The sequence below is a fragment of the Eucyclogobius newberryi genome, unplaced genomic scaffold (assembly GCF_026437365.1).
Source record: "Eucyclogobius newberryi isolate DKJ021-1_F unplaced genomic scaffold, fEucNew1.0.hap1 SCAF_2, whole genome shotgun sequence".
NCBI lineage: Eukaryota > Metazoa > Chordata > Actinopteri > Gobiiformes > Gobiidae > Eucyclogobius > Eucyclogobius newberryi.
Genome location: NW_027315834.1, coordinates 38050427 through 38066532, shown reverse-complemented (window position 1 = coordinate 38066532; position 16106 = coordinate 38050427). Strand labels below are relative to the sequence as shown.

Here is a 16106-nt window from a genome sequence, read left to right as displayed (position 1 = left end):
GAAATACAAGAACATATAGTGCCTGCGTGACATCACACAGACACTCAACTATGTCTAAAACCTATCTGGATATGATCCAGGATGAACTTGTATTGTTGTTACTGTTAATGAGTTGTTGATTATGTTACAGATTATAATAGGCTGGGTTCAGGCTGGTAAAGAATAGTTTAGTACATTTGGTTACTTATTATAGCCTTTTGTCAAGTTTTTACTCATTATTGGTGATAGTCTATATTAGAATAATGTTCAAACACGTCAAGATGGACATGTTAATTATTTTGTCCTAAATCAATTAATCTATTCATGTTCAATCAACTCTTTGTGATAAAATGTGAATATATGAGTATATTTCTGTGATGTATTTTATCTGCATAATAGTGATATTTTATCTGCATCATTAGTCTAAGAGAAGAACGGGTGTGTGACAAACTGCATTTGTGAAGGGGTCGTAAAGATGGGCCAAAGAATGTTGCCCCAGGAGGGGGGGTGACAGCCCAGAGGAGTCTGGGTAATGTTTACCCAAGGCTTGATCTCTACGGAAAAATACCAAGTGCCTTGATGTGAAGCTGACCAATGAGAAATGTGACCCGCCTATTCCAGAATATCTAATAAAACCAACCAGCATGGGAAAAAACGAGGTGAGACGCAGGAGGATCACGCAGGCTGCTTACCACAGCTTGCGTGATCAGTCCCCGCATTTTTTTCCCATGCATGCCATACAAATGTCTGATATTTCTGTGTCGTTTCATATTTTAAGTTGAACTGTGTTCTCGATGTGTTACGGAATAGCATCGGTGTTTGCTTTTTCTTGTTCCTTCATTATATTATTACAACAGCTTTTGTGTAGCAGTATTTACAAGCGAGCTCTGCCACGTAAAATGTTGATTTGAACTGGCTGTTTGTGTCAGCTGTCAGTCAATAGAAGTGCTCCACTTACGTCATTCACCCTCCGACCTCATCTCTTTCTAGTTCCATGTGGCCAGACCAACATGTCAATGCTCAATCTTGTCAGATCCCAGAAGCTAAGCAGGATGGGCCTGGTAAGTGCTTGGAGGAGTGCCACAGTGGGGCCTTGGGCAAGATTATTAAAAAAAAATATTTGAGATGTTGAGTAGTTGAGCGTGCGTGTGTTGCGAGCTCCGGTACAGACTCTGCAGTGTATCTGGGCCAAGCATTCTTGTTTTAACTTTGTCATGTAAGACCTTAGCTTTGTGGCCAATCTCTCACTGGCAGCTCCCTCATCACTGATAAGTACCTGATTAGCATCTTAATGACCAGGCTCCCACCCCATGGCTTCAAAACACTCTTGTATATGACCTGTAAGTTAAACCTTAAACCTCCATTGCTTTTTAAAGAAGGATTTTCATGGACTCCTTAACTCCACTTTCAAACCATCTTTTCTCCCTGCTTTGAATCTTTATCTTTATCTTTTTATATACATTTTTTAAACCAACGTATTTGATGAACTGTAATGTTACCTGTCTCAGGTGGCACTTCCTCATGCACAAATGGGAAATTACTTCAGGTATATAAGAGAGGAAAAAGTTAAATACTAAGAAGAGAACATTTAGCCTAATATTGGGCCTTTAATGACTTAATAAGGACAACAAATATGTGGGTAAAGCACTTATTCAGAACAGCAGGGAGGAAAAGTCAGAGTAATTAATGTAAACACATTTTGATCCATTGAACCATATGAACTGGAATTACCGCCGCCACTTATAGGAAAAATATTAGGTGCACTTTTAATTAGTCACTGTAAGACGACCATATAAAAACACTCACTTCAGACTCGTGTGTGGCATTGTAAAGTAACTGCCAGTTGCAGACTGAACTGTTGACTAGTTTGTTTTCCCCAGCCTTTTCTTCATCTGTATCTGTGCTTGCCCCAAGCATGACTCTGTGGCTCTGATAATATTTACTGGATTTATTTTCCTGTTCGTCGCATCTCTGCAGCGCTCTCAAACCCTCATACTGTACGCGTCTGCCTGCATTTGATATGTGCATCACGTCTCACAGCAAAAGGACCTTATGAGATGGCCTTGTTCAAGTAGATTTTATAGAAGCCAAAGTGTATATTTTATTCTCCAGACAGCAGAATCACGTGCTTCTTCCATAGATGGTGAATACTACAACTTTCAATTGTTTCTCCACTGCAGTTACTTTTCAACATTTAAATGCCTTGGTTTATTCTGTGAAATGTTGTATGCTTATATTCATGAAACAAGAGACTTTAAAAATATTTTAAAGTAGAAGTTCTTGACATCTGCACCACAGAAAACATTCACTTTGTAAGTACAAATGTCACTAGATTAATGACAAGTTAAAGGTCCGACATATGAGGTCGGACTACTCATTTCACTAAACGGACTCTCTAGTTTGACAATTTGATGACATTTAAAATGTTACTTCCTGGTTGGATGAGCAGCAGATTTGACAGAGGTGGAGATAATTCCACAACTATTGCATAGAAACCATATTGTAAACAATGCCCAAACAACACAGACCCCAAACAACACAGACCCCAAACAACACAGACCCTAAACAAACACTAATGAGGCCACAGGTAAGCCCATTGAACAAAAGAAGAGCAACATTGTTCCACTAAGTTAACATGTTTATTCGTTATACATTTTTGCATCTTTTAGTTCCATTTAATTCAACAAGTTCCTTTTACTTTACAAGTGAGCCAATACAGCCATAATATAAACACTACATATGCTAAAACTATGAGTACCTGAGAGCATGGGGTTCAGCAAAGGAACACTGGAGAACACAATCTTTGTTTGGGGGCAGAGGACTCAAGGGTCAAAATGGACATATGTCGGTGTCTCATTCGTCCAGGAGTGTTCCATTGTAGAAAAGGGTTCAGTTGTTGTCATCCAAGAGGCATTGTCAATAAGCAAATTAAAGGCTAGCTTGTTAGAAACAAAGAGGTTAAGTTTCTGTTGAAACAAACAACTTTTTTCCACTTCAGGAAGGCTTGCCCAATGGGCTGGACTTACCACAGAATAGTTTAAATATCTGAGTTCCCGGCCTAAACGGTCAAAATGGAAGCATTTTATAGTCTAAACGCTACTGCTATCTGCTGGCAAGGAGAGTCCATTTCACACCTTACCTCCATCTATTACAAAGAGTTATGATTTGACAAATTGTAATACCAGGAGCAGCCTCTGGAGGATGGTAAGCTATGGAGCCTAGTGCAGAATCTGAATCCGACAGCGAAATGGAAGCAAATGAGACGATCGATAAAAAGAAGAGGAAAAAGAAAAGTGTCTCAAAACAGAAAGCGAGGAGTTATTTCTTGTTGGCCGTAACCTTACAGGACGGTATATTCAAGGATCCACACGTTGTTGGGAAGTCTGTTGGGGAGAAGTTGGACAAGTTCAGGCCAATTTGAGTAACCAGAAGTGGCATGGTAAAAAATGATTCTCAAAAACAGTGAGAACAAGCATTAAAGACAGAGGTGTTTATAAGGCATTACGTCAAGTCTGGAAGTAAAGGTGTAGATAATGTGTGCCTCTTGATTCTGAGGTGGAAGACTCTTTGGATCTTCCCGGTGTATGTGCGGTTCATTAGAGGAGAGTCTGTAGAAAATATGTCAGTGTGGTTAACGTTTGAGGGGAAGTTACCAGGGAAAACCTTAATGGATTATGTGTGTTACAGGGTGAGGCCTTTCACCAGGGCCCCTGAGGTGCTTCTCATGCCAGGAGTAAGGTCATGTTCTGCAATGTGCAAGGGAGTGCGTAAATGTAGAAGGTTTGGAGGAGAGTGAGAGTTTGAGGAGTGTGTGAATGATCCAAAGAGTTTGCACTGTTCAGAGGTGCATTGAACTTGAGTGCCTGAAAATGGAGAGTGAGGTTAATGCGGTTACAGTCGTTAAAGGACAGGAGCAAGCGGAATCAAAGCAACCTGGAGTTGAGAAAGTAAAATCTGAGGTTTATGTCAGTGGAGAAGAAACGTTTCCTTGCGTTTATAGCTGTGGTGATGAACTGTTCTGTCGAAATACAAGGCCGAGTGTGTTAATATGATACTGGACGCTGCAAGAATGTTTTGGGATATGGATATGGATATTACTGGGCCTGCTCAACATCACATGATCTCTCTGGGTGGAGTCTGCATGTCCTTCCTGTGTCACCGTGGGTTCTCTCCAGGTTCTCCTTCCCCCCACCGTCTAAAGACATGCATGTGTTAGGTAAATTGACCCTAGTGAATGAACGTGAGAGTAAATGTGTGTCATTGTCTCTGTGATAAACCTCCGACGATCTGGCCCCTGTCCAGGATGAACCCCGCCCAAGGCCCCAAGTCACTGTATCACTGTAAATAAAGCACGAAGAAACTTCCGCTCCAGATGGTGGCAGTAATGCACACTTTTATCTCTCTTATCGATGACATTGGGATTCAGCACTACTTCCTGTAATTTTCTATTACTTCACAAACTGCCACTGGATTGATGTAAAGTATGAAATACTTACCACAGAAACTATCCCACTAATAAAAGTATTAAGTAGCAATACAAACAGTAAACCTACAGTAAATATGCACTTTAATTTATCTGAACATACTGAACACACAACAGTATAACAATAACTAGTATTTAAAAGTCACTTAATAATTTACTATTTAATACACTAAATAAATTACTATTGTTGATAATAGTAAATATCAGTCTTTCTGTTGAGTGCATTTTCTAGTGTGAACCTCGTACAAACTGAAAGCTGCCCTGAACTGCAAGAGTATGTAACTGTTTTATCCCCAGTGCTCTTTTCTGAAGTTAACTCCACTCAAAAGCCATTCACTTTCCAGGAGTCTCCACATAACTACACATCTAAAAGTAGAGTCAGATACAAGAGTTTCATAGATTTCATAAAATGTTAACGTAGAGCACCTTTTCTTGAGTGTTAGTTTTGATTTTATACAATTATTTCATATCCCTCAGTGCATTTGATTTCTCCACAAACCTCCAGTGAAACGACAAAAATACTGAGATACATATGTGAAAAGTGTCACCGCCTTTTATACTTTGGCAGCAACATTTTAGATCTGACAATAAAGGATTATCTTATCTTATCTTAATATGTTTTCATGTTTTTTAAGTTACTATGTGAGCATTTTTGTTTCAAAATGGGTGTGCCATTGTGTTAACAACAGATTTAACACATTTCCAAATAAAATTCTATAACATTTCTGTGTTAATACCACAAGATCATATTGGCAGTCGCCTCATGGGTCTTCACAAAAACTGCTCCATCATACAATTAAACAATCATCAGACAGTCTCATGAAACAAGTGAATGGAAAACTGTTCCTGGACATCTCCTGTCTTTAAAACCTTGGAACATTCTTCTCGGCAAGAAAAATAAAAGAGGAACCACAGGGATGGAGGGATCCACTCACATGGACAGACTGTACATTTACTATAATGCTCAAGTAGCCAAACATTATACTCAAGTAAGAGTAAAGTTACTTCAAGATGATATTACTCCATAAGCTGCGTCATAGGCCTCTCCGACCGCAGACATTCACTCACTCGCTCGCCAGATTCATACTGGGCAATATGGGTGAAGTGTCTTGCCAAAGGGCACACCGACAGCCTGCTTAAGCGACTGCAGTGTGGAAATCCCAGTGCAATAAAAATCCCAGTGTGGGCTTATAATATTTGGGGGAAAATGCAAAGAGCATTTTAAATTCAAAGTACACGGTGTATAGCCTTCCATCCACTTAACTTGACATAATTATGGGAAATGGGACTTTTAATCATCAAAGTGAAAACACCATCAAAGTGGATTGCGAGGAGCGCTAACCTCCGTCCTTGTCTGCTCCCGTGATTGGATAGTTCTCTTACACTGTGCCACCAGAGTGCATTGATTCATGGTGCAGTCCTCGTGTGGACAGAGTGTCTGCGGTGATGAGGCGTAATGAAAATGTAACTGTGGAAGAATGGAGGCGGCAGGAGGGGATGAGTGAAGGTCCAGTAGTCTGAGTGCTGGTTAAAGGGCCAGGGTCACGCTTGGTCACAAAAGTTTCACTCACAAGTTACAGACAATATAAGGTTTGTCTCTGGACTGGAATACTGTAAAGTTTCAACAACGTTTTAATGTCATCTGCACTAAAAAGAAAATTTGTTTCCCATTGCAATTAAATTGTGTTTTGCATTTATCGTGTGTTTGAAGTGGGCTACACTTTTGTGGGTCTCCATCAGATATCACATGAGTCCTCTTCGGTCATGGTGTTCATAGAGAAGTGGAGACTTAAAGTTGTTTTAGAAATATGCCCAATTTGAAAATAAAGTATATCATCTATAATTAAAATTACTTTAAATTACAGTAAAATAGACGTCTAGGATATTTCTGCGACTACTTGAACCTTAACTACATTTACAGGCACATTCTTGATGCATTGTGAAACTATGTCGAGGATGACTTTATGGAAGAACATGTAAACTACACATAGTCAAACTTGTGATCTTTTGTCTGTACGGAAACTTTGCTCCCACTGTGTTAATGATGTTTGCTAAGTAATTCCTTATTGTTTAGTTTCTCCAGGTTTGGATGGAGTCCTAATTACTTATTAGCAGCTCATTACTTGCTGAAGACAACATAATTACCTCTCTAATGCTCTGCAAATGTAACCTGTCCACTGCATCCAGAGACTGTGCTGAGGGAGAAAATACCATTTTGTTTTTTAACAAGGTTTTTGCCTCTTTTTGAGGTCAAATATTCAAGACAGGGTACGTTTGTGAGTCATTTCTATCACCAGAGGCGACTTTACCTAAACCATATTTCATGTAAAACATTTAGCAGGAGTGAATGATATGATATTTATGTGATCTTACTGCCTGATTCACAGATAAATTACCCATGAGCGCTGTGAGTATGGAGCTAGGTGAATGTGTAGACCTGGAGGCTGAACCTCTCAGACGCAGTCTTCTTCCTGTGGTTCGCCTTCCTTGGTGCCTCTATCTAAGCAAATGAACATTTTTGTAGATTTACATCTGAAATGTATTTGTGCCCATCAAGAGTTTTGTAGATTTGAGTTTAGATATTTTGGTGCAAGGAGGGACCAGTGTTCCAAAGCTCTAAACTTACCTAAACCAATTTAACTGTACCTAAATCTAATCCTAACCCTAGCCTTACCCTGATGGTGAAACAATATATTGTTGAAAAATAAATATTTGCTAGATTCGCTAGCTCTCAAAGAACAAAATGTTGATGATTAGTTCCCTCAAAATCGCCATAGCAATAGTTCTTAGTGAAACAGGAGTGTTTAAGAGGTGTTAAAGTGCTGTCAGTTTACTCACAGACACCCAACTCTAAATTATTTTGCATTATTATAAAGATGCCATGTCTAAAATATCATGATTTGCGTATGTTTATAGCTCTGGTTCTGCAGATTTATTGAGACCCTTGAGTCCATCTCCCGTTTTCCAGGCTTAGACTGACCTCTAGTGGTAATGATGACAAACTGCATCTGCCGTCGAAAAAAAGTTTCTACATTGCATTTTATCTTTTGTTTAATTTATTTTTAAATGCGTCAGTATGAACTGTGAATTTACAAAATGTATAAAAGTTTTAAAGATCAAAGTCAAGACCAATGGATACATCGATGCAAAAAGGCCAAGTAATACCCCCAGGCAACTATACCCCAAATATGAACTGTTTAAGCACCATGTGTGCGTGAAAGGACGGGATTAAGAGACGAGAGCATCAACTGGAGAAGCCAATGAAAACTACGTGAGGAATCTGACCAATCTGGCCAAAAAATAAAATATCGACTTATTTGTTGTGTTTCGTTTTTGGCTCTGGATATAAGTTTGAGTCTTGATTTCCCCTAAATATTTTGTCAGGGTGTAATCACATGAAATTAATCTTCAATCTGAAAAAGTATTGTCAGGAGTGGGATTTGAACCCACGCCTCCATTCGGAGACCAGAAGTCCCTGCTCCGGGAAGGAGTGATCCTTGAGTCTGGCGCCTTAGACCGCTCGGCCACCCTGACGTGAGGTGCGGTGGGTGTTGTCATGGAAATAAAGTACAATAATCAACACCAGCTTCAGTCACCATTATAGTCTCTGGTCCTGTTTGTCTTCAGAGCGTCAGTGAAATCTGCCAGTTGAAAGGTCATTTGTACTTGTTTTACAGACTGTAAATGTTTCCGCTTGTGCTGGATGACTCATCGATGACGTCAGAATAAGTTAAGGCAACAGCGCTTTCTTGTGGCGAAATGATGAACCTACAGGTGAATTTCCACAAACACTTGCCGCATTTATTTATATATTTATTGCACGTGGAAACCTCACCTGACACGACACAACAGCAGTGTTCTAGTCATGGATCTATTATAATATCGTTCTAATGTTTACTTCCCGGAGGAACGACCTGCCACGAGGGGAAACCGGAAACGACGGCCGAGCGCGTGAGGTCGCGCGGTGAGGTCATTGTTTTGCCGCGCATGCGTACACGAGCTCTCTGCAGTCAGGTGCGCGCTTTGCAGGTGACGGTTACAACTCTGTAAACAACCACCGACAGCGACGTGGAGCACTTTTCTCCACCGCAGCCTCGAGAAAGTTTAAATGTCTGGAGATTGTACGCGCGATCGAGTCCTCGAAGTGATGCAGTAAATGGAAATATTTGAATTTTCCGTGGAGAAATAGTCCGGGGAGTGGCTTCTTTCTTCCCAGCAGCAGCAGCATATGGCAGCAGCATCCCGCTTGAATAAGTCGTAGTAATTGGCTATTGTAAAGCTTTGCGCGCGGTTTTAGCTGAATATTGCAGCGATGAATGCAAAAATTGAGCATTTCTTCAAAACGGTAAGTGGTAATAATCAGTTTTCAGTTTGATGTGTGGTTTGTTTTTGCATTGTGTTTTGCGTGTGCAGGTGGAGGATGTGAAAGGTTTCATTGACACGATCACAGCCCAAACGGAACAAGTGGAGCGAAGACAAAATGTAATAATGTGCAGTCAAAATCATGACAAAAGTAAGTGACACGTAGTTTTAGTCTTCTTGTTTATGTTGTGTGCGGGTGAAGTGGGGGAAGGGACTGTGTTTTCTGGGAGGGTCTTAATAATGCTTGTCGAATGTGTTGTTGTCGTTTTAAATAGCTTTATATGGCTTTAGGATTCAATATAACCAGTTATTTAGATGACTACTTGTGCCGTTTGGGCCCCTCTTAGACTATTATGTGCTTGTATTGTGAGTGATGTCACAATTTTTTTATTATTATTATATTTTCCATTTAGCCAGTGTCAACTCCTTAACGCTTCAACCGATTTCAACAAGTTATACCTCATTATGATCGCTTTCGCAGTAGTACGTGTGCTATTACGTTTGACATTTGAAAAACTTGTACTTTTTGCAGAATGTTCAAAAGTATTAGTATTAGTATTATAATCCTTGAACAATGGATTATAATAATAGTAAAAGTATGACAATAAAATAAGGGCAATAGATTATGTGTGGGAATAAAAAGTAAGTTTAATACAATGCATACAGTAAGACTGGCATTGCAAATTCAGTTCATAAAGTGAGAGAAGTCCAATGGCAGAGAGATTTGAACACATAAAACATGATCAAATAAATATTCCTCTTTAAATCATTACTTTTAGGGTGTTGTAAAACTTTATGAGCTACTGCTTTACCAACCCCCATTGTGTATTATGGTTGATAAAAACTGAAAATGATATGGTTTAGTAGCATCTAATAACGTGAATTCAACATATTAGTCCCAGCCAATCCCACCACATTGCACACCTTGACTATGATTTAAGTTGGCCGCCCTACTTATAACGTTCAATGTATATTTAATAGCCTTCTTTAGCTTACTGATTTTTGTGTATGTGCTCAGGATAACCATATGCATAAGATCTTATTGAAATGTGTTATATTTCATGTTTTAGAAAACACACAAGAGCTGGAGAAGCTCAACAAGGACATTAAAAAGCATTCAACTTTGGTTCAAGTCAAACTAAAAGGTAAATGGACACTGTAATGTTTGTTTTTGTTTAACATGAGTAATATCACTGTTTTTGTTGTGTCACCACGCTAACACAACGCAGAGCACAGCACGCTCGACACGGACTACACTACATTTGATTGGCAAATTAGACCGCAACGTAAACTCCAACTTCAAATCTCTTATTGTGCATCTTGTTTTACCTTGTTTTGATTCCAGCCATGCAGAAAGACACGCCCACAGATGAGAACTGCCAAAGTCTTTCAGTGTTTCAGCGCATTTACAAGAACCAGGTATGGCCTGTGTCAGCATTGCAACTAGTTGTACTGTATTATTGTTATTGTTAGCGTCAGATTCTTCTGATTATACAATTTAATAGTTTGAAGGGGGGAAGGGGGGGCCATGCGGTGATTATGACGCGTTGCAGTGAGTAGGCCCCGTCCATCTGCACATCTGAGGAAAAGGATGTAGACTGTACTCTCTCTAAAAACTGCAGGAATCAATCAAAAAGAACATATATGAGGCACCAATATCACTGAAAGAAGGTTAAAAGCTCTGAAAAGTCGATTTTACATGACATGGGACCTTTAATCATATTTATTTGAGACAAAGTTTGACAAGCATACGTTTTATTTATCCAGCAAAACATTAACCAAGCATTAATGTCAATATAACTGATTTGAAATGCTTGAACAATTAATTTACTTTACATCTCATTCAAGCCATCACAAGCTTGAACAATGCACTTTGAAGTTTAAATAAGCACGTCACTATATTTATTTAGCAGCTTCCTCTTTTTTAGCTGGCTTATCTCACAGTGTTTTACAACTCATGTTCATTGTTTGTTCATGTGGTTTAGTTGTAACGTTTTACTGTGCACTCTTCAGCCTTTTGGGGATTGTTTTTTTCCAATGCGATTCTCGAACTACAAAACGTATAATAACCTACACGATGCTTTTCCAGCACTCCCACCTGACGCGGTGCTTTGTGGAGGTCATGCGGCGCTATTACAGGGCCCAGACCAACTTCAGGGAGAGATGCAAAGCACATATTCAGAGGCAGCTGGAGATTGGTGAGTGGCCAAAGCGACAGTGAGGTCACCTTCGCTTGTCGCACCGTCCTGCAACACCGACTGCGCTTGGACGCTAATTAAATGCGTTTCAGAGATCCTGTGCCAAAACGTTGACATTCGTTGTCTATAAAGTTGTCTGCTCATTTGAAGTGGTTTCAAGGAGCTTAACAGAAGATTACTTAAAGTTATGTTCTTGTTTTTTTCTCTCGAACACAGTGGATAAAGTCACTACAGATGAAGCGTTGGAGGAGATGCTGAACTGTGATAGTCTTTCGATCTTCATATCTGATGTGAGCGAACGCTTTTCCCGTACGATACATACCGAAGTCACTCTTTTTGTCTGTGCGTTTGTATATTTCATTTTGATTTGTTTCCACGCAGGTGAAATGCGATTCACAACTATCAAGTGAGGCGCTAAATGAAATCGAGTTCCGCCATGTTCACATCTTGAGCTTGGAGTCCAGCATCAGGGAGTTACATGAATTATTTACCGATATTGCTTTGCTGGTGGAGAATCAGGCAAGATTTGTTTATCTTTTGAAGTAAATTAACAATATATTGATAACTCCATTGAAGGTCACAATGTTTTTTTATTTTCTTGTGTGGTCACCAGGGGGAGTTGGTGAACAACATAGAGAAGAACGTGATGAGTGCAGCAGACTACATTGACCACTCCAAAAAAGTGACTGATAAAGCCATCGAGTACAAGAAAAGTACCTTCAAGTTGGTCCCTCCAGTCTTCCTGAGGTCTTTCCGGAAACATTCCAAAACTGCCTCTGATAAAAGTACGACATAACTGCCGCACAACTACTTGGTTATCTTTGTATGTTTTTTAAAATATTTATATATTCACGTTATCAAATTTGCGCTTAAAATGTGTTATGGCTGTTGATTTCCCTTTACCCGCGTCATGAAGTATGTTTCAGGTTGAAAAGGTGATTTAGTTTTGTGATTTGTCAAAACATTTTCGAGTATTTATTGTTTAATGTTGTTATTATATTATGTATTGAGGCTAAACTAAGTTGTTAACCTATTTTTTTTATTAAACATTTTCCACAATCCATACCAGACACGGAACAGTCTCTACTGCTTTGTTCCACTTTGTCCAGTAGAGGGCGTCGTTGTCCCACGGAAGTTGTTGCCTATTTTTCTATTAATGGCAATTCATTAATTGATCAACTAAATAGTTTTGTTGTTAACAATCTTTCCGGTTATTATCATGATTTAAACCTAACTTTCATACAATAATGTTGAAAGTAATGTCCTAATACAGGTAAATTGTATAATCAGAAGCAGCTGAAATAGTCCAAAACTATATAGCACCACATAGCAACACATAGTATACATTTAGTAAAGAGTTGGTTATAAATGACTTCATGCTAATGGAAAACAATGAAACGTGCTTTGTTGTTCCTACCACTTTAAAAGTCTTTGTTTCAGACACTAGGGGAGGCTAAATTCAGACTGTTTGACTGCACCACAGGATCGCAGCCAAAATGAACCCATTGACTTTTCCCCTCAGAAGATGCACCTCTCTCCCCTTCATCTCGGATTCGATTTCACAGCACCTTTGCACTTTGCTGAAACCACTTGTTTCCATATTTGAAACCCAAGTAGAAGGTAACGGGGATGACAATGAAATTTGAAGAGGGGGTGAGGGAATCAGACATTAGGAAGTGATGGCGTGGAGACATATTTACACAAAAACAGGATTTATTGTGAGAAATTCCACAGGGATAAATTGGACGGTGCCATTCACTGTTCTGCATAAAGGTTTGAATGTCTATAAGTTAAACTGGCTTGATTTTAGGATGTGAATCTCATTTTATCTACTTCAAGTTTAGATTCACATTTGTTTGTAGGTGTAATTTTGAGGTATTTTTGACTGGTTTGAATATTTTTCTAATTTCAGACAGAAAATTGAGCTTTATGCAACAAAAAAGTCCAGACCTTCAAAACTAAATAAAGTCTTACCAGTATTCAGATGATACTTAAAAAATATATCAATCAAGCTCAAGTCATTTAACTCGAAGGGATATTCATATTGCAATAGAATTTACTATAATTTGTTGGAATGGATGTTGGATTAAAAAAAAAAAGTACAAGGATGGACTAACAGCTGGATTTAGTGTCCTTTGGCTCTTTTATGTGCACTTTTACTTCTTGACTTTGCCCTGAGCAGCCACAGCTTCCATGGCCTTCTTCACGGTCTCCTCGTCTCCCAGGAAGGCCATGGGTTTGACAGGCTTGAGGTCGGCATCCAGTTCATACACAATTGGGATTCCAGTGGGAAGGTTGAGCTCCATGATGGCTGCGTCGGACATACCTGTGGAGGCGGACAGAGAGGTGAGTGCGATGAGCTGACAGACAGAGCTAATGTAACTGATAGCACTCGGAGCTGTCTGGTGGTCAGAGAGATGGAAATACAATAAATAAATGTCTAGCACAAAAGTCTAGCAAATACTCTTGGCTCTATTTAAATCAGATTGTTTACTATATGATATCCTAATTGCAATCAGTATTTTAAATGTAAATATGTCTCTGGCAGGAATCTTTAACTAAGAAAAATAGTTTGTTTTCTACATTAAAATGCTGATGTATGATAGATAGATGTGTGTTGTGTACAGATCCTTGCAACATGAGGCCAGCTAAAATACCCTGGTATTTTGCATTGATTACAGAGATTCACTACAAAATATACAACCTTTCAACTTAAATTGAATTGCAAAATTTTACAGGCACCATCTTTGTCACCCCAATAATGTAGAGGCATTTCTGAGCATGTGGAATAACTGAAATCTACGTTTAAAAATCCACCTTTTCGCGGTATCACTGGATCTCTCCACGTCCGGCCTCTCTGTCAGTGCACGCAACCTTTCTTCATAAAGGTCACGACTGTAACTGGAACCGCCCTCATGACCGTCTGCGCTGTGCTATTTATATGCACCATAATCACAACTGTGTTTGCTGTGTGCCAAATGTCTTACTCCCCTTTTTTTCACTCCAGCCTTTGCATACAAGAATGAACAGACATGTGCACTTTATTCTTTGTTTGTCAAACGTACCTTCCAAGTGCTTCACGATGCCGCGAAGGCTGTTGCCATGGGCCGCGATGATCACGTTCTTCCCAGCTTTGATTTCTGGAGCAATGACATCGTTCCAGAAAGGCAGGGCGCGGCCAATGGTGTCCTTGAGGGATTCACAAGTGGGCAGTTCACCAGGTTTCAGGCCCTTGTAGCGACGTGACTAAAGGGGGCATAGGCGTCTTTATTCGCGCGCCAAAAGCACCTTTTAACACTGCTCAAGTTGTATATGAATTGAATTATACACGTTAACACAATTGCAGTAACAGTGCCAATGATCTCCTCCAGCCGTACCTCACTGATGATTTTGTGGTAAGCGTGGTCCTTGTCCATGGGAGGAGGAGGGGTATCGAACGAACGTCTCCATATCTTCACCTGCTCCTCGCCGTGCTTCGCCGCCGTCTCCGCCTTATTGAGACCCGTGAGGCCGCCGTAGTGACGCTCATTCAGACGCCAGGTGCGAATCACAGGCAGCCACATCTGGTCCGTGCCCTCCATGATGGTCCACAGTGTCATGATCGCACGCTTGAGCACGGAGGTGTAGCAGATGTCAAACTTCATGCCGGCGTCTTTGATGGCCTTGGCGCCGCGCTTGGCCTCCTCCACGCCTTTCTCACTGAGGTCGGCATCGAACCAGCCGCAGAAACGGTTCTCCTGGTTCCACTGGCTCTCACCGTGGCGTACGATAACCAAGCGATGAACAGCAGTCATGTTTGCGGCGTTTCTAAAACAAAATGCTCACGCGCACACACGGGCCGACCAACAGTGAGCCCCAGTCCACATGCCACTCTTTTTATAGCTGCGTGCATGGGAGCTGCACAGAGCGGGCAGGACTCTGTCACGAACCACCTGTAGGAGCTGGTGCTTCTGTGACGGACACAAAGTCACGCCAATGACCGCCACACACTGAAAAAGCTGGTGTGAACGTCTAGCTGCGAAGGCCAGAGGTCAGGGATTAGGCCAAAATAGCAACATGACTTTTAAAGGGGCATCTGTGAAACAAAAGTATAAAGATCAGGTCTAAAGAAGACTTAGTGCATGCATTTGACGTAATATAATATGGTATGGTAATATCTTGCTATACCTGATACAATAACTGCAATTGATTGATATTAAGTTATTGTCAATACTGTTGACTAATATGCTTTTCATACATGCTGTGAGCAGTACTGTATATAGTTGAAACTGTGCTGTGTACAGAGTAAACAAAACTTCCCTCTACTCTGTTTTCACTTTAAGTTCTACTTAAGTTATAATTTTAGAGCCACATAAGTTGTTAAACAGTAAAATTCCAATCTGTAAAAACAGTAACCGTAACTGGCTTCTCTCAAACTACTACTACTACTACTACTACTACTACTACTACTACTACTACTACTACTACTACTACTACTACTACTACTACTACTACAACTACTACAACTACTACAACTACTACAACTACTACAACTACTACAACTACTACAACTATTACAACTACTACAACTACTACAACTACTACAACTACTACTACTACTACTACTACTACAACTACTACAACTACTACAACTACTACAACTACAACTACTACAACTACTACAACTACTACAACTACTACAACTACTACAACTACTACAACTACTACAACTACTACAACTACTACTACTACTACTACTACTACCACTACTACTACTACCACTACCACTACCACTACCAATACCACTACCACTACCACTACCACTACCACTACCACTACCACTACCACTACCACTACCACTACCACTACCACTACCACTACTACTACAAAGCCTGAATAAGTAAAGGAGGTCATCAAGTTCATGCTACTCTAGAGACAGCAGAAGAATGTGATGACGCTTGAAAACAAAGCAATATATTGAGTGAAGAAGAGTCGCAGCATCCTGCACCATTAAATCAAATTATAATCTATGTATAGGATATGACAAATAAAAGCAAAACTGCAGCATGAAATCATAGAGACTCAGATCTTTTACTTTAAATCCT

General features: G+C 40.0%; 2 protein-coding genes and 1 non-coding gene across 3 annotated transcripts; 1 reads left to right on the top strand and 2 right to left on the bottom strand.

The window, feature by feature from the left end:
* Nucleotides 1–7887: 7887 nt before the first annotated feature.
* On the bottom strand, nucleotides 7888–7996 carry trnal-caa (transfer RNA leucine (anticodon CAA)). The gene is made up of 2 exons: nucleotides 7959–7996; nucleotides 7888–7933 (listed from the first exon to the last, which is right to left on the bottom strand). It is a non-coding gene; the product is annotated as a tRNA-Leu (tRNA).
* A 485-nt stretch (nucleotides 7997–8481) lies between these two features.
* On the top strand, nucleotides 8482–11945 carry LOC140368285 (syntaxin-2-like). The gene is made up of 8 exons (XM_072455256.1): nucleotides 8482–8807; nucleotides 8876–8975; nucleotides 9895–9969; nucleotides 10170–10243; nucleotides 10914–11022; nucleotides 11239–11312; nucleotides 11404–11541; nucleotides 11636–11945. The coding sequence occupies exons 1-8, from the start codon at nucleotides 8775–8777 to the stop codon at nucleotides 11816–11818; spliced, it is 786 nt and encodes a 261-aa protein (XP_072311357.1). The 5' UTR covers nucleotides 8482–8774; the 3' UTR covers nucleotides 11819–11945.
* A 1217-nt stretch (nucleotides 11946–13162) lies between these two features.
* On the bottom strand, nucleotides 13163–14884 carry pgam2 (phosphoglycerate mutase 2 (muscle)). The gene is made up of 3 exons (XM_072455255.1): nucleotides 14400–14884; nucleotides 14088–14268; nucleotides 13163–13348 (listed from the first exon to the last, which is right to left on the bottom strand). The coding sequence occupies exons 1-3, from the start codon at nucleotides 14814–14816 to the stop codon at nucleotides 13179–13181; spliced, it is 768 nt and encodes a 255-aa protein (XP_072311356.1). The 5' UTR covers nucleotides 14817–14884; the 3' UTR covers nucleotides 13163–13178.
* Nucleotides 14885–16106: the final 1222 nt, after the last annotated feature.

Excerpts from the sequence above, each read along its gene's own strand:
- pgam2 (XM_072455255.1), bottom strand. The coding sequence starts at position 14,816 with ATGACTGCTGTTCATCGCTTGGTTATCGTACGCCACGGTGAGAGCCAG. Across the intron at positions 14,269-14,399 it reads ACCACAAAATCATCAGTGAG|TCACGTCGCTACAAGGGCCT; the intron begins GTACGGCTGGAG and ends TGCCCCCTTTAG. Across the intron at positions 13,349-14,087 it reads CATCGTGAAGCACTTGGAAG|GTATGTCCGACGCAGCCATC; the intron begins GTACGTTTGACA and ends CCGCCTCCACAG.
- LOC140368285 (XM_072455256.1), top strand. The coding sequence starts at position 8,775 with ATGAATGCAAAAATTGAGCATTTCTTCAAAACG. Across the intron at positions 11,023-11,238 it reads TCAGAGGCAGCTGGAGATTG|TGGATAAAGTCACTACAGAT; the intron begins GTGAGTGGCCAA and ends TCTCGAACACAG. Across the intron at positions 11,313-11,403 it reads TTTCGATCTTCATATCTGAT|GTGAAATGCGATTCACAACT; the intron begins GTGAGCGAACGC and ends GTTTCCACGCAG.